Source organism: Thunnus thynnus, chromosome 1 (genome assembly GCF_963924715.1).
Source record: "Thunnus thynnus chromosome 1, fThuThy2.1, whole genome shotgun sequence".
Classification (NCBI taxonomy): domain Eukaryota; kingdom Metazoa; phylum Chordata; class Actinopteri; order Scombriformes; family Scombridae; genus Thunnus; species Thunnus thynnus.
The window spans coordinates 30,335,596-30,351,346 of record NC_089517.1 but is presented as its reverse complement, the minus strand read 5'-3'; the positions used below and the strand labels follow the sequence as shown (position 1 = coordinate 30,351,346).

Genomic DNA, 15,751 nt, shown 5'->3' with positions numbered 1-15,751 from the left:
CTGTGACTGGGTAAAAGCTACAACAAGCTACAAAAACACATCAACATCTTTGCATAGAGGTGGATTCTGGGTAACTGTAACTCATAGAGGCTTGCAAAGGAGCCGACATGTATGCCACCCAAATCTCAGTTACATGTTGTGTGTAGCTGCGGTCTCATGTGTCAAACAAATGCTGGTTTTCAAAGCAGAGAAGGATATCCGGTAGCATTACAGCTGGGCTAACATCCAACACTGAAACTAAAACATCGAACCAGACAGTGACAGTCGTGTTATTTTTGTCCAACAGTGTGGACCACCTTTCAATATAATGCAGTATAAAAATAGACCACCGCAAACTGTGGCCTCAAACATTAACATAGTGTTGAAATGACACCCATCTGACAGTTTAAACACAAAAATTAACATTATATTTATATATTTAGCTACACTAAATCATTAAATGCATTATTGTAATGGGTTGTGGTAGATAGTAAAGTTTTTGTTTTTTTTTTGTCTACACTTAATGACCTGTTGTCTCAATTCATAGAGTGAATTGTGTTTACTGCTTACCAAAGCAGGGTCATTGATTCAGTTTGAAACCCAGTATTGATGCATTCACATCAGTGGCACATATAGCTCTTTCCTGGCTCAGTGCCTCTGTGTTAAACAAGTATTCAGTTCTGACAGCTTACCTCACGAGGACACTCTCAGTTTGCATCCCGTCTGGGAAAATCTCTGTGTTAGAGTTTGGTAGAGTAAAAAATACATGACTTCTACAGTTTATCAGGAAATTCTATCTGATTTGACGCAGGTGGGTTTGACCGTGTGCGAGTGCCACATTAACTGGCAAAGTGCATATGACAGATTAATGCTCCCTCTGGACCGTCTGCCTTTTCTGTACGTGTGGATGGTAATGTACGGTGAATGTCATTCCATAAAATGATGAGCTCTGCTGCACTGAGCCTGGGACTCCAGGCCTTTTGATGTTCAGGTGCTGTTCTCGTTCCACCATTTATATTCGAATGCCACCTAATATTCTATCATGTTTTAGGCATGTTATGGCATTCAGTTTCATGTTTGACATCCCTTCTCAGTGTGAACCAACTGGGATATCTATATTGTAGCTCAGAGCTTAAAAACTATTACCATATGAGTGAATGACTGAGGAGCTTTTGCCATTTGAGACTTAGTGCTGTCACACTTCCAACATTTTTTTGCTCTCAATTGACATTTTGGATTGTAGTTTCAGCCTTGGTATCACTATATTGACTTTCAAACACTGCTGTTGAATGATGAAACAATGAACTTCTTACCTGACACGAAACTCCGCAAAATAAGAAATTCTTTTAAAAGTTAGAATATAGTACAATTTATCTAATCTGTGTGCATTTTCAGTACTCATAGAAGAAAGAGCCTGAAAATCTTGGATTTTGTTGAATCTTGTTGGGACTGGAAACTCCAAATTCTCACACATCAGTTTGCTCCCAGTTGCTTCTCTGTAATATTTTTGACACGAAATTTTCCAAAGACTGTGAGAACCAAACTGTGCTTTGCTTTTCTGCTAAGCAGTCACAAATACTATAAACAGAGCCTACAAGTTGAGTTTGAGTAGCCCAACCAAATTTAAAATACAAGTTCTGTTGGCATTACTGTGTATGATTTACATATGTGAAGCACAACAAAGCTCTGCGCTGCCTTCAAGAATATGGCATTAATAAATATGATAATATTAAAAATACAATTTCAGAACACAGGCAGTGAGACAAAAACTGTGAAGAGTTTGGCTGTGTGGGTCTATTTCCAACCAGGAGCACTTGAATGTGTGACCCATCTTAATTGCGGCTGCCAAACTCGGAAGTAGGAGCTTACAAGGAACACTCGAAGGCGACAACATATCCTCAGGTTATGACTGCACCCAACGTTTCCATCCTCAGGCTCTCTCTTTTATCTTTGTGTGTGTGTGTGTGTGTGTGTGTCACTGCAGTGGCTTTACCCCCGGAGAAGACAGACAGCTGCTGTGTGGAGGAGAAGATGCAGGAGAGGGACAGCCAATCTCCCGCAGGGCCACAGAAACAGCTCCAGTTTGAAGTGAGTGTCAACACTGAACCGGACGTTTATTACTTCCCTTCTGGATGAAACTAGGGCAATGGCAGGACACACACACACACAAATATGGACACACGTGTACACACTGTATGATGCTGATAGCTCATTGCTGTGCTGTTTCAGGAGTTGGAGTGTGCTGTGTCTGTGGAGGAGGATAACAGGCAGGAATGGACCTTCACCCTCTATGACTTTGACAACAACGGAAAAGTCACCAGGGAGGTAATAATCTTCTGCCCTGAGAGGGTTTAAATATTGAGATATAACGAATGAATGAATGTGTAAATAAATACAAAACAATAAATATTTCATAACATCTGCCATCACCACACAGATATAGTCGAAATTATTTCACTTCAAGCATCATATTTTCAATTTCTTGTACTTTTTAATTGCATTTTGAATCTTTTGAACTGTCATAAAAGAGTGCTGTTCGGCAGCTCACTACTAGAAAAACCGGAAATGAATCAACGACTTCCCTGTTAACTTAAAAATTTTCCCGACTCTGGTATCACCACACCCAAAAAGAAAGTGAGGATAGAAGTTATAAGCCCAATCTCACTCCCAAGAACCGAACCCAGCAAAGCTTGTGTGTTTCTGCTCCTCCGAGGTACCTTGTGGCTTGCGTCTGCCTGGTACAGATCTGAGAGAACATCCAGAAAGGCCCGTGTTTTTTGAGAACAACTTGAAACAGCGCAAAGAGACTGGAGCTGTCCTCTGTGTGGTTGGCTGCGCAGTTTTTTTGGCATTGCCTGTGGCTCCACGGCTCATGAGACGGCAGGCGGGCGGCTTGGAGAGGGAAAGAAGAGCTTTCTTCTCCAACTCTTTTTATTTTTCATCCTGTCACACAAATAAAAAAAGAGAGGGAAACCAAAAATGACACAGGAAGCTTTTATTCTATTTCATTTTCTTTCTTTCTTTTTTCTTTTTCTTTTTTTTTTTTTTTTTTTTTTTTTTTTTTTACAGTGCGTCTATCTGAAACCAGTATGTGGAGCCGGTCTCTGAAGAATAGTCATAATAGTCCTTTTTGTTATGAGTCAGAGTAGTATAGTTAGTGAAAATCATACTATTGGAGTCTTTGTGTGGGCTAAATTCTCAGCAGTTTTGTGAAAGTGGCTCTGATGGTGAAGCTGTGTTACCTCTGAGGTAAAACAATAATAAGATTTGAGATACTACTGTATATGAGTCAGTTCATTTCATGTCCATACCAGGTGAATTTTTTAAAATAATTTTTATAGACGATTAGAATTTGATTTGCAATGAAAATATCCAGCACAGTTGCTAACACTCAATAGGGAGTAATTAGCTCAGTATGGTGCACAAAAACACCCATCAGTGCAAGTCACAGCCATATGAGACCACATTATTTCATGTGCAAATCAATCAGTCCAAATATTGCATCCCTTTTAATTTGAAAGTTGTTCCTTGTTAACTTTTTGTCATTTTTCTTTGTTTCTCTCTCATCCCTCCTTTTCCTCTGCCTTTACTGACCTGAGTTAGAGATCTTTATAACATGGATGAACTTCTACAGTATGTGTGTACTCCCACATATATGGACATGAGGTGCTTTGCATTTGAATGTCATTTCAGAGAAATAGAGAGAGAGTTAAATAGCAAATGTGTAAAGCTCACAGAGCTGTAACTCCAATCATATCAGGCCTGACATCTCAGTCAGCCTCCTCTGCTGCTGCCAAGCCGTTCCTTTTCATGAATTTATAACTTGTCTTTACACACTGTCTGATAGCTGCACTTGAAATGCGGAACTCAAACAACTGACATCAGTTTGGGTTTCTGTTCACCAATGTCTGAGTCACTTCTTTAAATTCATTGCTAGCATGAGATTTATAATACAGACTTTTAATGCACAAAGCTACAGAATATTGAATTCAAACTGTATAGTGACAAGACTAGTTCTTTTTTCTCGGTTTTTATTTGGGTATGTGCACTGAAAATCTGTCTCTGCACCACTCACTGAGAATCTATATAATCTTTTTTTTTTTTGCACTTGGTTATCCTTCTAGATATAATTGGAAGCTGTGTTTCAAAAAGCCCAGATTACACATACCTCCACCTCCTCTCTCGTGCAGGATATCACCAGCCTGCTCCATACCATCTATGAGGTCGTCGATGCCTCCGTCAACCATTCTCCCAGCAGCAGCAAGACATTGCGGGTCAAGCTGTCGGTGGCTCCTGACTCCAGCCAGCGGTGGAGGAGTTGTACACAGGGTGCTGCAGGTAAAGCTTGCATTAACACAGTAGGTGGGGCGGAGGAGAAGAGAGGGCCTTTTGGGGTCCCCCTTGTGTTGCCTGTTGTCAGCTCACCCAGAGATGTGTTTGTTGTCATGCAGAAAGGCGGCTGCTTCAGGCCTGTCAGAGCTTTGTTCCTTGCAGTCTCGGCGTCGCTCCATCTCTCCTACTCAATGGGGTTCATTTTTAATGATGGGGGGAGTGACAGAGCCAAGAGAGCCCCCCCCCCCCCACCCCTCAGTGCCTTCAAATACTCTGAAAGAAACCTTAAGAGATGTGCCGAGTCCTTTTGATAACCACAGCCATTTTTCTTTTCTCCAAAGTTCCCTTTTTTTCCCCTCTTCTACCCCTGTTTTCCTCCCCCGTTCTCAGAGCTGCCGGGAAAATATAGCTACGTTCAACTTAACTTTTCTCACTGACGACTTGGTAAACAAGTAGTCAGGGAAAAATATCTCAAAAAGTATATATTCCTGCGTATTTGCGTCCTATTGTTTCAGCTATAAATATCCATCAAGAGATTCAAACAGAGCAAGCTTTGAAAATATCGCGGGTTGCCTTCATGCTAATTTCAAACTGCATCAGATCTTGGGTCTTTAATAAACTATTTCTGAAGTCTGCGTGTTTTTTATTTCATTCCATGCCTTATAAGAGGCAGGGAGTTGAAAATAGAATAAATGAAGCATTGTTGTTTTTTCTTTTCTATAGATCTTCAAAGTAAAACCCCAAAACAAAGGTTGCTTTCTTCTGAGGCTTGTGTGACTGTTGTCGTGTGTGTGTGTGTGTGTGTGTGTGTGTGTTTGTGTGGCTGCTCTGTGTAGCTCTCTTTGATAATAGCCTCCTGTCTTTCTCACATACACAGACACGTCCCACCCCAGAGAGAAAAATGACAAGTGCATAGAAGACCCCAAGAGTGCAGATAAGAAGACTCGAGCACTCCTAAGGTAAACCCACCTCCCCTGTTCACTTCAGTTTCTATTGTTTAAGCTTGTGAAGAGGAAAAATATGGAGCTCATTATAATATCATATATTTTTTATTACATCACTCATAATAACATCCCCTTTTTAAAACAGAAAACTATAAACTTTCTCATTCAAAGTGGTGAAAGGGAGAGGTCGTTTAAGGAAGGATTCACACGTTGAATCTGCAACAGTCCTTAGGTAGTTGTGCCCATATTTACAGTTTACAGTGGAGGGGAGACTGTACTGTTCAAACACTCCCAGTTGAATTTTAAACCTGTGATTTTCCAGTCACAATCTCACTTCTCTAACAATTACTCTGCTACTGCTTGATCATAAGGAACACTTGTTTAACTTTCTCCAAACACTACCATACTGAACCTTACTGGCCCAAACTGCTACCTAATGAGAGGTGCCGCTTGTGTCCACAGGCGCCACCACAGTGACCACCACACCCAGCCGGGCTGCCAGCGCCACTGTGTGGATGAGAACCTGGAACGCAGGAACCACTACTTGGACCTGGCAGGAATTGAAAACTACACTTCCCGCTTCGGAGCCGGTGAGTGGACCGGGGCCAGGGGTGTAGAGGGGAGAGGGGAGGGAGAAACACAGTCCGTGGCCCTTTGAAGCTTCATCCAGGGGCCCTCATTACTGCGGCACCTGCTTGGAGCCATTAGGTGGAACTACCAACTCACTACTCCTCGCCAGTATAAACATCTGGGCTCAGGCAAGCACAATACATCAAGTGTTCAAGGCCAAAGCCCATCAGCAGTATGGGCTGTTGTGAAGTGAAATATTAGGTTTAATAAGCAGCAGCCTTGATCTGATGGTCAGTGATGACATGTGATTATTTTAATGTTGGTCCTGTTAGGGAAGTGCTAACAGAGATCTGCTCTATGTCACATTGTGTCAGGGTTATCCGCATGAAGAAAGAACCTGAAATGAAGCTGCCAGCGTCTTATCATTGAGATTTCCAGCTGTTCGTTATTAGTGAGCCATTGGCACAGTAATTTGCACATTATGGGTTATTTTCCCTACACCCACATAATGAATTTTGACACTGGACACCAGTCCTAGGACAGCATTGTTGTTTGGTCTGCAGCTTTGAAGTTTGTCATATCTGATGCTGCTTTCTCAGTTAAAATAAACACCTGTCTGTCTCTCTCACAGCCCCCGCCTCAGAGCCAGCGAAGGCAGAGCCTCAGACCCGCTCGTCGAACCAGACTCGTTCTCGCTCCCACGAACCAGAAAATGGCCACTCCCATTCCCACCACCGCCGCTTGCAGACTGTCGTGGACGCTGTCGCTCCGGACAACCTCCACCCCACCCGGCTGCGAGGCCAAGACTCAGGGAAACATGCCCTCCGCTCTCCCAAGACCCACAGCCGCACACCTCCTGCACAGATCAGCAGTAGGGTGATGAGGAGCCGAGGTGCCCCTCCTCCCCCGGCACTACCCAGCCAGACACCCCCTCACCAGTCCGCAGCCCCCTACCGCAAGCACAAGCAGCGGTCCAAGGAGAGCCAGGGCTACCGGGCCTTAGGCTCTCTGGCAGCTCCGGGACCTGTGGTGGAGAAGGAGCAGGTGAGGGACCTGCCCAGCGTGCTGCTCTACGAGGGGGGGCTGGCGCAAGTAGTGCAGCGGCATGAGCATCATCACCACCATGAACACCATCACCACTACCACCACTTTTACCAGTCCTGAATTTCCACCCTGGAGCCCCAGAAAACCTAGCCAGGCCAGCAGACACTGACTGCTATGAGCTTCCTCCTCAAACACTTTGTAGTGGAGATAGGACATGGGGAGAAGAGGAGGATCATGGGAGGTGCAGTCCAGTGCTGAGAGCTTATTAACCAGTGTTATAAAGAGGTTGGTCAGACATACAGAGGTTCGGGTATGCAGCAGGAAGGTGATTCAGGGCCACAGTAAGGCCAGGACTGAGGATCATGGCTGGGGCAAGAGAGGAGGCACAGGAGAGGAGGATGGATTTAGAAAAAGTGCCTCTCCCCCCCTGGCCCTGAATCCCACTACCTGATGAACTCTATGGCTGCAAACCAGCACCACAACCCTTCCAGACCACTAAGCCAAATGGTTTTTAAAGAGAAGGAGGGACGAGAGGAAGAAAGACTGTGATGTAAAGATGAAAATATATGAAGGAAATATCGGTGATAGGAGAGCAGGGCATAGTGTGTATGTGAGAATGTGTGCGTGTGGTTGTGTAAAGCAGTGTGTGAATGTGTGGGTGTAGCAAGAGTGTGTGTGTCTGTGTGTATGTATGTATGTGAGTGTCACGACACTGGTGTCTGTCGAAAACCACTCAAGTGCGCTCCTGGGTGCGTGAGTATTTAAAGTAGGCTGTCAGGCAGGTTTTAGAAGATGAAAATGAAGATTATGATTTAAACACGCAATACCCTGTAAGCAAAAGTGGGAAGGAAAATTTTGAAATGTTAAAGTTTAAAAAAAAAAGAACAGAGCTCCCAAATCCGCTGCTACCTCTAATTTTATCCTAATTGTTGTTGTAATTGTGACTTTAAGCATTCAGAGGTTATTTTCAAATTACTTCAAGACGTTTTTGAAAGAAGAGAAATCGTGTCACAATCTGCAGTACTGAAGTGTCGAAAAGCTCCTTACTTTTACTAACTTTTACTGTAAATAAGGTATATATTGTTATCAATTTTATAAGCTTTGTTGATAATGTGATATCTTTGTATTCACTATCTTTTATGTTTGTTTTCCTTCACAACTGCATTTTTATAAGACCATGAGGAGCCTCATTTTGACTAGAATATGTACATCTGTAGTAGCATCAGACACACCCTCTCTCCCCATCTCACACACTCCCTCATTCTCTCTCTGTTTGAACTTTCTGACCATGTGATCAGATTCACAACTGTGGCTGAATGACTAAAACCCCAACTCTCAACAGTGCTGTTCAGTAGCTTGACATCACATCACATTACAAGTGTTAATAGAACACAAGCTTATCATTCAATGGAAACAAAAAGAACAAGGAATTATTTGAAGATACATGACTGTCGTGTGAAATAGGATGTTACTTGAGTTTAGTTCAGGTAAACATGGCTGTATATTAATGGCCTTCAGGTAGACTGTTATGCACAGCACTCGTATCATGGTTCTGCATATAGATGAATTCAAAACTCCATCTCTGGTCTTTCATTATTGGTTTCATACAAAATGTAGAATCAGTTTGTTAACCACTGAAAAAAAACATACTCTTTGCAGCTCACATATGTTTCCACATTATTTGAAGTACCAGCTTCAAATAATCTTATGTTTCTTCTTCAAACAGCAATTAACTTTTATAATACTGCCAGTATAAAGCTCTTGTCAAGCTGCAAAACTCTTTTTATTTCAATGTCTAAAATGTCAGCAGTTGAATCACATGTTCTCAGTCCCATGATACACTCAACTAGAGATGGTGTGACCTTGACATCAGAGCAATAGAGTACTCATGTTCTGGCTCAGGCCTTGTGGCATATCTGCATGAATTGAACTCCAAACCCTGAAGCACACCGTGTTACCCCCAGTTAGAGGTTGGTGTATTCATTAATCAGTATGGAGCAGCCCAGTATCATGCCAAAGTGTGTAATACACACACCAATCCACTAGAGGATACCATGTCAGCGTCACGTTTTGCCTCACCTAGGTGTAAAAAGTACACACCTGTATGACTTTCAAAGAGCCTGTCAAGTGGTGCAGTTCAGACGACGTGTATATAAGGTGACAAATTTCCATATTCGGAGGTGGTGGGTTGGGTGGATGGATAGAATCAAACTTGCAAAAAATGCACTCAGTAAACTTTGCTGCAGGAGACCACTGTTCGCTTCCCGTTTCCAACCACGAGTGTCATGTTTCCAACAGCAACTTGGGACAGTTTTTTAAAAACCGCAACTATGATTGTCGTGGTGTTTACCGTTGCCATGACGAAGAAGGTTGCCTGACTTTAAGGAAGTAGCTTTAAAGGTGCAGTGTGTAGAATTTAGTGGCATTTAGTGGAATGGACTCGGCAGAAAGTGAGTATATTATTCATAAGTATGTTTTAATTAGTATATAATCACCTGAAAATAAGAACTGTTGTGTTTAGAATGAGCCCTTTATATCAACAGAGGGAGCAGGTCCTCTCCCACAGAGCCGGCCATGTTGCACCATCATGTTTCTACAGTAGCCTAGAATGGACAAACCAAACACTGGCATTAGAGAGGGGCTTTTGTGTTTTTACAAGTTTTGCGGCCATCGTAGGTTCTCCTACACGCATGGAAGGGGAGAGTGAGGGGAGGGGTATTCAGTTGGTCGCAATCTGCAGCCTCACTGCTAGATGCCACTAAATCTTACACACTGGTCCTTTAATCCACACCACATTTCAAGTGATAATTTTAACCCAAACTGATCTTTCCTGAAACCCTAGGCTAGGCAAAACGTGACAATGACACATTGGACCAATGTGTGAATTACATGCTTTGGCATGGTACTGGGTTGTATGGAGTTTGCCCTTTACTAACTGTTAATTATGCAGGGAAATGTTTTACTGAGCACACATGTAATTTTTCACCACCACAATGCTTCAGATTGAAGCAGTTACACATATTCTCACCTGGGAGTTGCCCAGCACCATGGTTTTCTTGACTTACAGACTCTCACTTTCCCTAGCTCGTAGCAGCTCTGTTGTCCAGCCCTCGGCCTGGTCGGGGTCACAAGACTGCTCCCTCTGTTTCCATGGCATCTTCCTGTCCCCCAGCTGTCAGCAGGTCTTTCACCGTGCCGCCATGTGGCCTCAGTCCTCAGCCAACAAGGGTCTGTTTGTGGTGCGGCAGGGCGAGGGCTCTTTCAGCTGTCTCATTCCTCTGGTGCTGGATAACACTGGGCCCAGCCCACAGTCTCCACTAGTCCCATAACTCACCACTGCTGCTCTCGTGCCAGCACCCGACATGCAGGGCTGTCTGTTCATCCTGTCCCATGATGCTCTAGAGGCGCTGCTATAAACATGCAGATGTTGATGCACCAACATGCTAGAATTTTCAAATTTCTGCATGTGTCACATCTGGTTTAACCAGAGCAGAGAGAGGGAGTGAACTGAGAGCTGCAGGTGTGAGGGAGTAAACTATCTTGTGCCAAAATTAAGTTTCTACAGGACTGTTCACTGTTTTTCTCCCCGGTATTTTTGGTAAGCACACATGCTCATTTTCAGCACTTCCCAGCATCACATTTATACATAACCTGCCTTTTGTTCAGTCTTTTGCAAGGTTTTAAGTGCCTTGCTCATCGGCAACCTCCTCCATACAGAGGAAATGATAGTTGTGCACTAGACCCCAGGGCCCACTAGTGTTCAAACTATATCCACTATGTTTTGTTGCATTAGTCTGTCATAAGTGTGCGTGTGTTTTGGATGAGCAAGAATGCTGTGTATGCCAGTCTTGCCCTCAGCCCTGTGGTGTCCACTCACAGCTGCAGGCCATCCTTAAGCAGAGGCACCAGCCAGACGGGCCATCTCACGGGACCCGCTGGAAACGGCGTCATTCCCCAAGGGGGGCTCACAGCTGCGCTCCATACCTCATACCTCAGCTCCCTCACCTCACACTGCTTTTCCCGGACAAGTCTTTGCCACTGGAGCCCTCATAACACTGTAACTCCTTTGTCAACGTTTTTCGCCTCACCCGAAACGGTGTTGATACCAGCGTATGACTCCAAATATAAGAAGTGTGTAATTGGTCGTCTGCTTGCGTTAACGGGCAGCAGGCAGGCGACTTTTTGTCCTGCAGGGTGGTCTAATTCGACACGGTGAGCGAGGTCTTCTGAAGGAATTTGGTTGAAAGGCTCAGTCAGACCCACAGCCAGGTTGCAATTTTTAAACTTCTTTTACCTGAAGAGAGATTTACAGAACACACACAAGTAATTTTTTAAACTTCCCACTTCACATTTATAGAATTACCTTAACTCACACTAGAAAGCTGCCCACGACAAACACATTTCATACTGTCAAGAGTATTTGTTGAGGGTTGGGAAAGCAGATTTTTTTTCTTTAATCTCTGTCACAGTTTCCAGAAACTCTGGGAAGTTAACTTCCCTTTGAAACCTTGTGGTCTTAAAATAATAAGTTTTTTTCAACCTGTCTGCAGCCAAGTCATCAGCTATCCCCATAAAACTACCAGAATGTTTTATTTATTATTAATTTGGCCTCTTTTTGGAACAAAAATTTCAAACCTTCCATGTCATAAACCTTTCTAGACCCACTGTCCTCTCCCCTGTTGTAAAGGACTGTCAGCACTCAGAGCCACTTCTCCATCTTGAAATGTATTGCACCACTAATTTGCTTTGTAAGATCCATGTATCATCATTTTTAAAAATCCGATGTATATAGTGGACTGCAGAACGGTTAAACCAGCATCATGTAGAAAGAATATAAGGCTTATTTATAATTAAATGTCTATCAAGCTATCTCACTTGCCTCTACTGTCAGCTAGTACTCCAGTATCTGCCATGCCAATCCCACTTAGCAGGGAGTAATAATTATATCTGCCTCTAACACAAGCTGTCTCTCTCTCTCTCTCTCTCTCTCTCTCTCTCTCTCTCCACACAAAGACACACTTTCACTTGGTGTTTGTTGTAAAAGAAACTTGTTTAGCACTAGCTGTTTTTTCCCCGTTTACCCTTCCTCCTAATGTTTTTTTCATGACTTTGTTTTAGTTTATATAGATTGTATTTGATTAATTGCTTTATTTATTTGATAGCAGATCTGTGCCAGGGGAAAATACCCTTTTATTAAAGTATGAACCTGTTCCTTATAAACACAGACCTCTGGAGTTATTTCATTTTTTTTTATTACTGTTCATGCCCATAGTAGTGTGAAGAATTGCGTTTGTATGGAACACAATACTGACATCTGGGTCTTTCATTGCCTTACTGTCACTCACATTTGTCATTGTCATACCAATCATACCTCTTCTGTCTGCACTCTGTGAAAAGCTGATGAACACATCTGCCATATTGTCATGATATATTTTATCAATCTATATCGACACATATTTGGAATATTAACAATGGTGAACATGTTATAAACGATCAGATATATGGGGCTATCCACCCATACGTTCTCTATACCCACTCATCCTGTGCAGTCACATAAAGCCACTCTCAAACCACATTCATGCCTACTATAAACCTCCAGTTCATGGAACCTGTATGTCTTTGGTCTGAGGGAGAAAACTAACACAAAATGAGGAGAACATTCACACTCCAAACAGAAAGGCTCAAACCATTGTTGCTGTGCCACTTACGGCCACATGGGGCCTTAAAGATCAAAACAAGATGACACCAAATTTGCCAACAGAGAATTTGTACTATTTGCGACAATATTTCATCATTGAAAATATTTTTTTCATTACAGTGGTGTATTTTTTCCTTTTATCTACTTTTTTTTATTTCCTGTAAGTGAGCTGGATTGATGTGTGAGGGTGCATGGGGAAATCTGTGTGTGTGTGTGTGTGTGTGTGTGTGTGGTGAAGGAAAGATGGTAGTGGTGACCGTGGTGTCACAGAGGGCTCCCAAATCTGGCTGACTACAGCTGCTCACCACGCCACGCTCTCTACATGCACACACACTTTCATCTGCAGCTTAGCAGCTTATCTCTGGTCAGGGCAACCACAGAGTGTCCGCCTCTTGGCAATGTGATACGCTTTCCTCTCACGAACATGGCTATTTGTGTGAGCAAGGCAGCGTAGCCGCAGAACTTGTATCATTATTACAAATGGTTTCCATCCTAACACAGCTTACTAGGCCATTATTACCACCACTTTACACATTTCAGCTATTAAAGGCATCAGTCATCCATATAAAGTAAGTGGTTACAGTTATATAGCATATTTACCCTTAACGGTTAAGGTATGTGAAATATAAAATATAACCAGTTTCATCATACAGAAAAATAGTATATTTTCATATATTTGACATACTTTTATTGGTATTAAAGTGCAACATTTCACATAAGTTCCCAAAGTATTTTAAATATATGCAAATATAGTATTTTTTTCTGTATGATGAAACAAATCTCTTAATTTCCACCGTGCTTTTTTTAGTTGATGATGTGGCACATTTTCTGTTAGGGATTAAACTGTCAGAATCAGAAATGCAGTAGCCTTTAAACTATGATTTTGAGAGATCTCCATGTATTTGGCCATTTATAGGCATCAGATGCACACTTAAAGTCACCTCCTATGATGAAACAGGCTTACTCGTGCTTATCCCTGAGATTTTTCAATTTCAAAGACGAAGGAGCAAGTATAGTCCTGGCTTTAGTCGTACCATTAGGTGCATACAAATTGCAAACAATAGAAAAGAGAAAGAAATGGCTTTTACAACTTATAGCCATCATCCTCTGAAAGTGATGATCCTGAAGCATTAAGCCTTTGCAGGTTGATGGCACAGTAACTGCAGAATGGGGCTATTCATGGGAAAAATAAGCTTTCGTCACTTTTCTGTTTGCTGCTGCAGGGTTGAATTTTTTTTAAAGAAAAATATCTTGTGTCACTAATATCTAAAGTCTAAAGAGTTACATGTTCCTCTAACTTCCAAGTGATAGTAGAATATTTTATGTAATTTTCAAAACAATATAGTTCAAGCTGTGTTTGATACAGTATGTCCACAACTGTGAGAACAAAGAGGTGTCACTGGCCAAATTTTAAGACTCCTCAATAAGAATAAGTCTTCTTGTTCACTCAGAAACACTTTCTGAAGAGACAATTTGTAAAGTCTAATTTACACAAAGGTAACAACAAGATATAACTTATCTGGGTAATTACATCATTCACCAGTGTTTGTCCAAAAGAAGAGATAGATGACTACTTCTCCGCTCCAGAAGGTTAGCTCTTTTTAAGCCTCATTGCCTGTTAGCTAAACATTTTTGTTCACCTTGTTGGAAACTAGACAGAGATAACAAATATTTGAAGTGATTGAAATGTTGCACAAGTGAAATAGCACTGTTTCATAAGCACATAGCAAACCCAGAAAAATCCATACTTTCTCTGCATAATACTGCTTTGATATATTTGCCAAAACTAATGAAAGCCATGACAGCTGAGTTTAACATTCTACAGGAAAAACATAAGTTTGAAGACTGGTCATAACTGTATGTAGGCCTAATCTCTTAAGGTGAAAGACCCTTAATGCAATAAAAGTTCTAAAACCACAAAGCAAGCAAACAATGAATAATCCTAAACCAGTTACACCTGATGTTTTCTCTCTGAATCACAGGATTCTGACTGTGTGCATATTGAACTGGAGACACATTGTTTTGTTGTTGCATCAAATGCAGATTGTGCGCCTCATCCACCCAAAACCCGAGATTCTCTTTATCCTCCGGAGTGATCTTAGAAAAAATGCCCAAAAACTTCAACATCTTCATTGCAAGTCTCAGATGCATATAGCCGAAGGGGGCCATTTCTTACTGTATCATCCTGCATCCTCTCTTCTTCTCTGTAGCCTGGCATGAGACTTTTTTTTGACATTTTCTTCATTTTTTTTACTTTGACTTTGATCTGCACTGCTTTCAACTCTTCACATATGTTGGTAATAGCCTTGGTGTTCATGGAGATTTTCTTCTTCAGTGCAGAGCAACGGTGGATAATGTATTCACGCCTTTTGAAATGACAGTACTGGAGACAGTGCCCTCTTATCTAAAAACCTGTCTCTGCTGCTCAATCTCTTTGGTTCAGGACTGCGTCAGGTAAAGGTGTAAGGGGTGCAGTCCGTGTTTTACAAGTTCAAACTTAAGTTTGCTTTGGAGTTTTGAAGAAAGATGATTTTCACTTGCTTTCTAAATTTCAAGTACTGCTAAATACAGCCATAGTTTTCTACAGACTAAGGTTCCATTAGTGACTGACTTTTTACTGGAAACATAGCAGATATTCATCTCCTCTGTCTATGCTACTGTAGGTTCAACAATAAGTAGTGTGTGTACATAAAATATTACCTTAACAACAACCTTAACTAACCTGAAACAACCTTATTACCATACCTTAACATTAAAAATAGAGTGGAACATTCCTTTAATGGCAGCGTTATCACCAAATTAGTTTCAAACCTGCAAAATGATTTAAAGTATGTGACTGAGGCAAAATAAAAATACAGCACATGCAAGATTTAGTTCAGATCATACAAAATGTAAAATTGTCGGGACAGTTTTCGAGCATCGACTGTATTCCATCTCTAGAGTACAGCAAACATGTAGACATTCTCCTGTCTGTTGTGAAAGTTTGTGGGTTTGCTTGCTGAGGTTTCAGTTCTTCTCCAAGAAAAGATAAGGTTAGCAGTTATAATTCTCAGAAAGCTTAGCAGTATAAAATGAACTGAATGAACAAAGAAAACTAAATGCATCATGCTTTGATAAAGTTGAAATTGAAAAATTAATTTATTCTGAACTCGTCTGGGAATTTATTGCATCAACGTGTTTTATT

The 15,751-nt window shown here is 41.7% G+C and overlaps 1 protein-coding gene across 1 annotated transcript in view; it reads left to right on the top strand.

Moving 5' to 3' along the window:
- The window catches only part of nkd1 (NKD inhibitor of WNT signaling pathway 1), a 36,660-nt gene extending 24,564 nt beyond the window's left edge, over positions 1 to 12,096 (top strand). Inside the window, exons 5-10 of the mRNA XM_067595067.1 lie at positions 1,964 to 2,067; positions 2,209 to 2,304; positions 4,170 to 4,317; positions 5,189 to 5,270; positions 5,718 to 5,845; positions 6,457 to 12,096. Coding sequence (XP_067451168.1) covers positions 1,964 to 2,067; positions 2,209 to 2,304; positions 4,170 to 4,317; positions 5,189 to 5,270; positions 5,718 to 5,845; positions 6,457 to 6,989 — 1,091 coding nt within the window. The 3' untranslated portion in view covers positions 6,990 to 12,096. The remainder of the gene's footprint in view (positions 1 to 1,963; positions 2,068 to 2,208; positions 2,305 to 4,169; positions 4,318 to 5,188; positions 5,271 to 5,717; positions 5,846 to 6,456) is intronic.
- Positions 12,097 to 15,751: the final 3,655 nt, after the last annotated feature.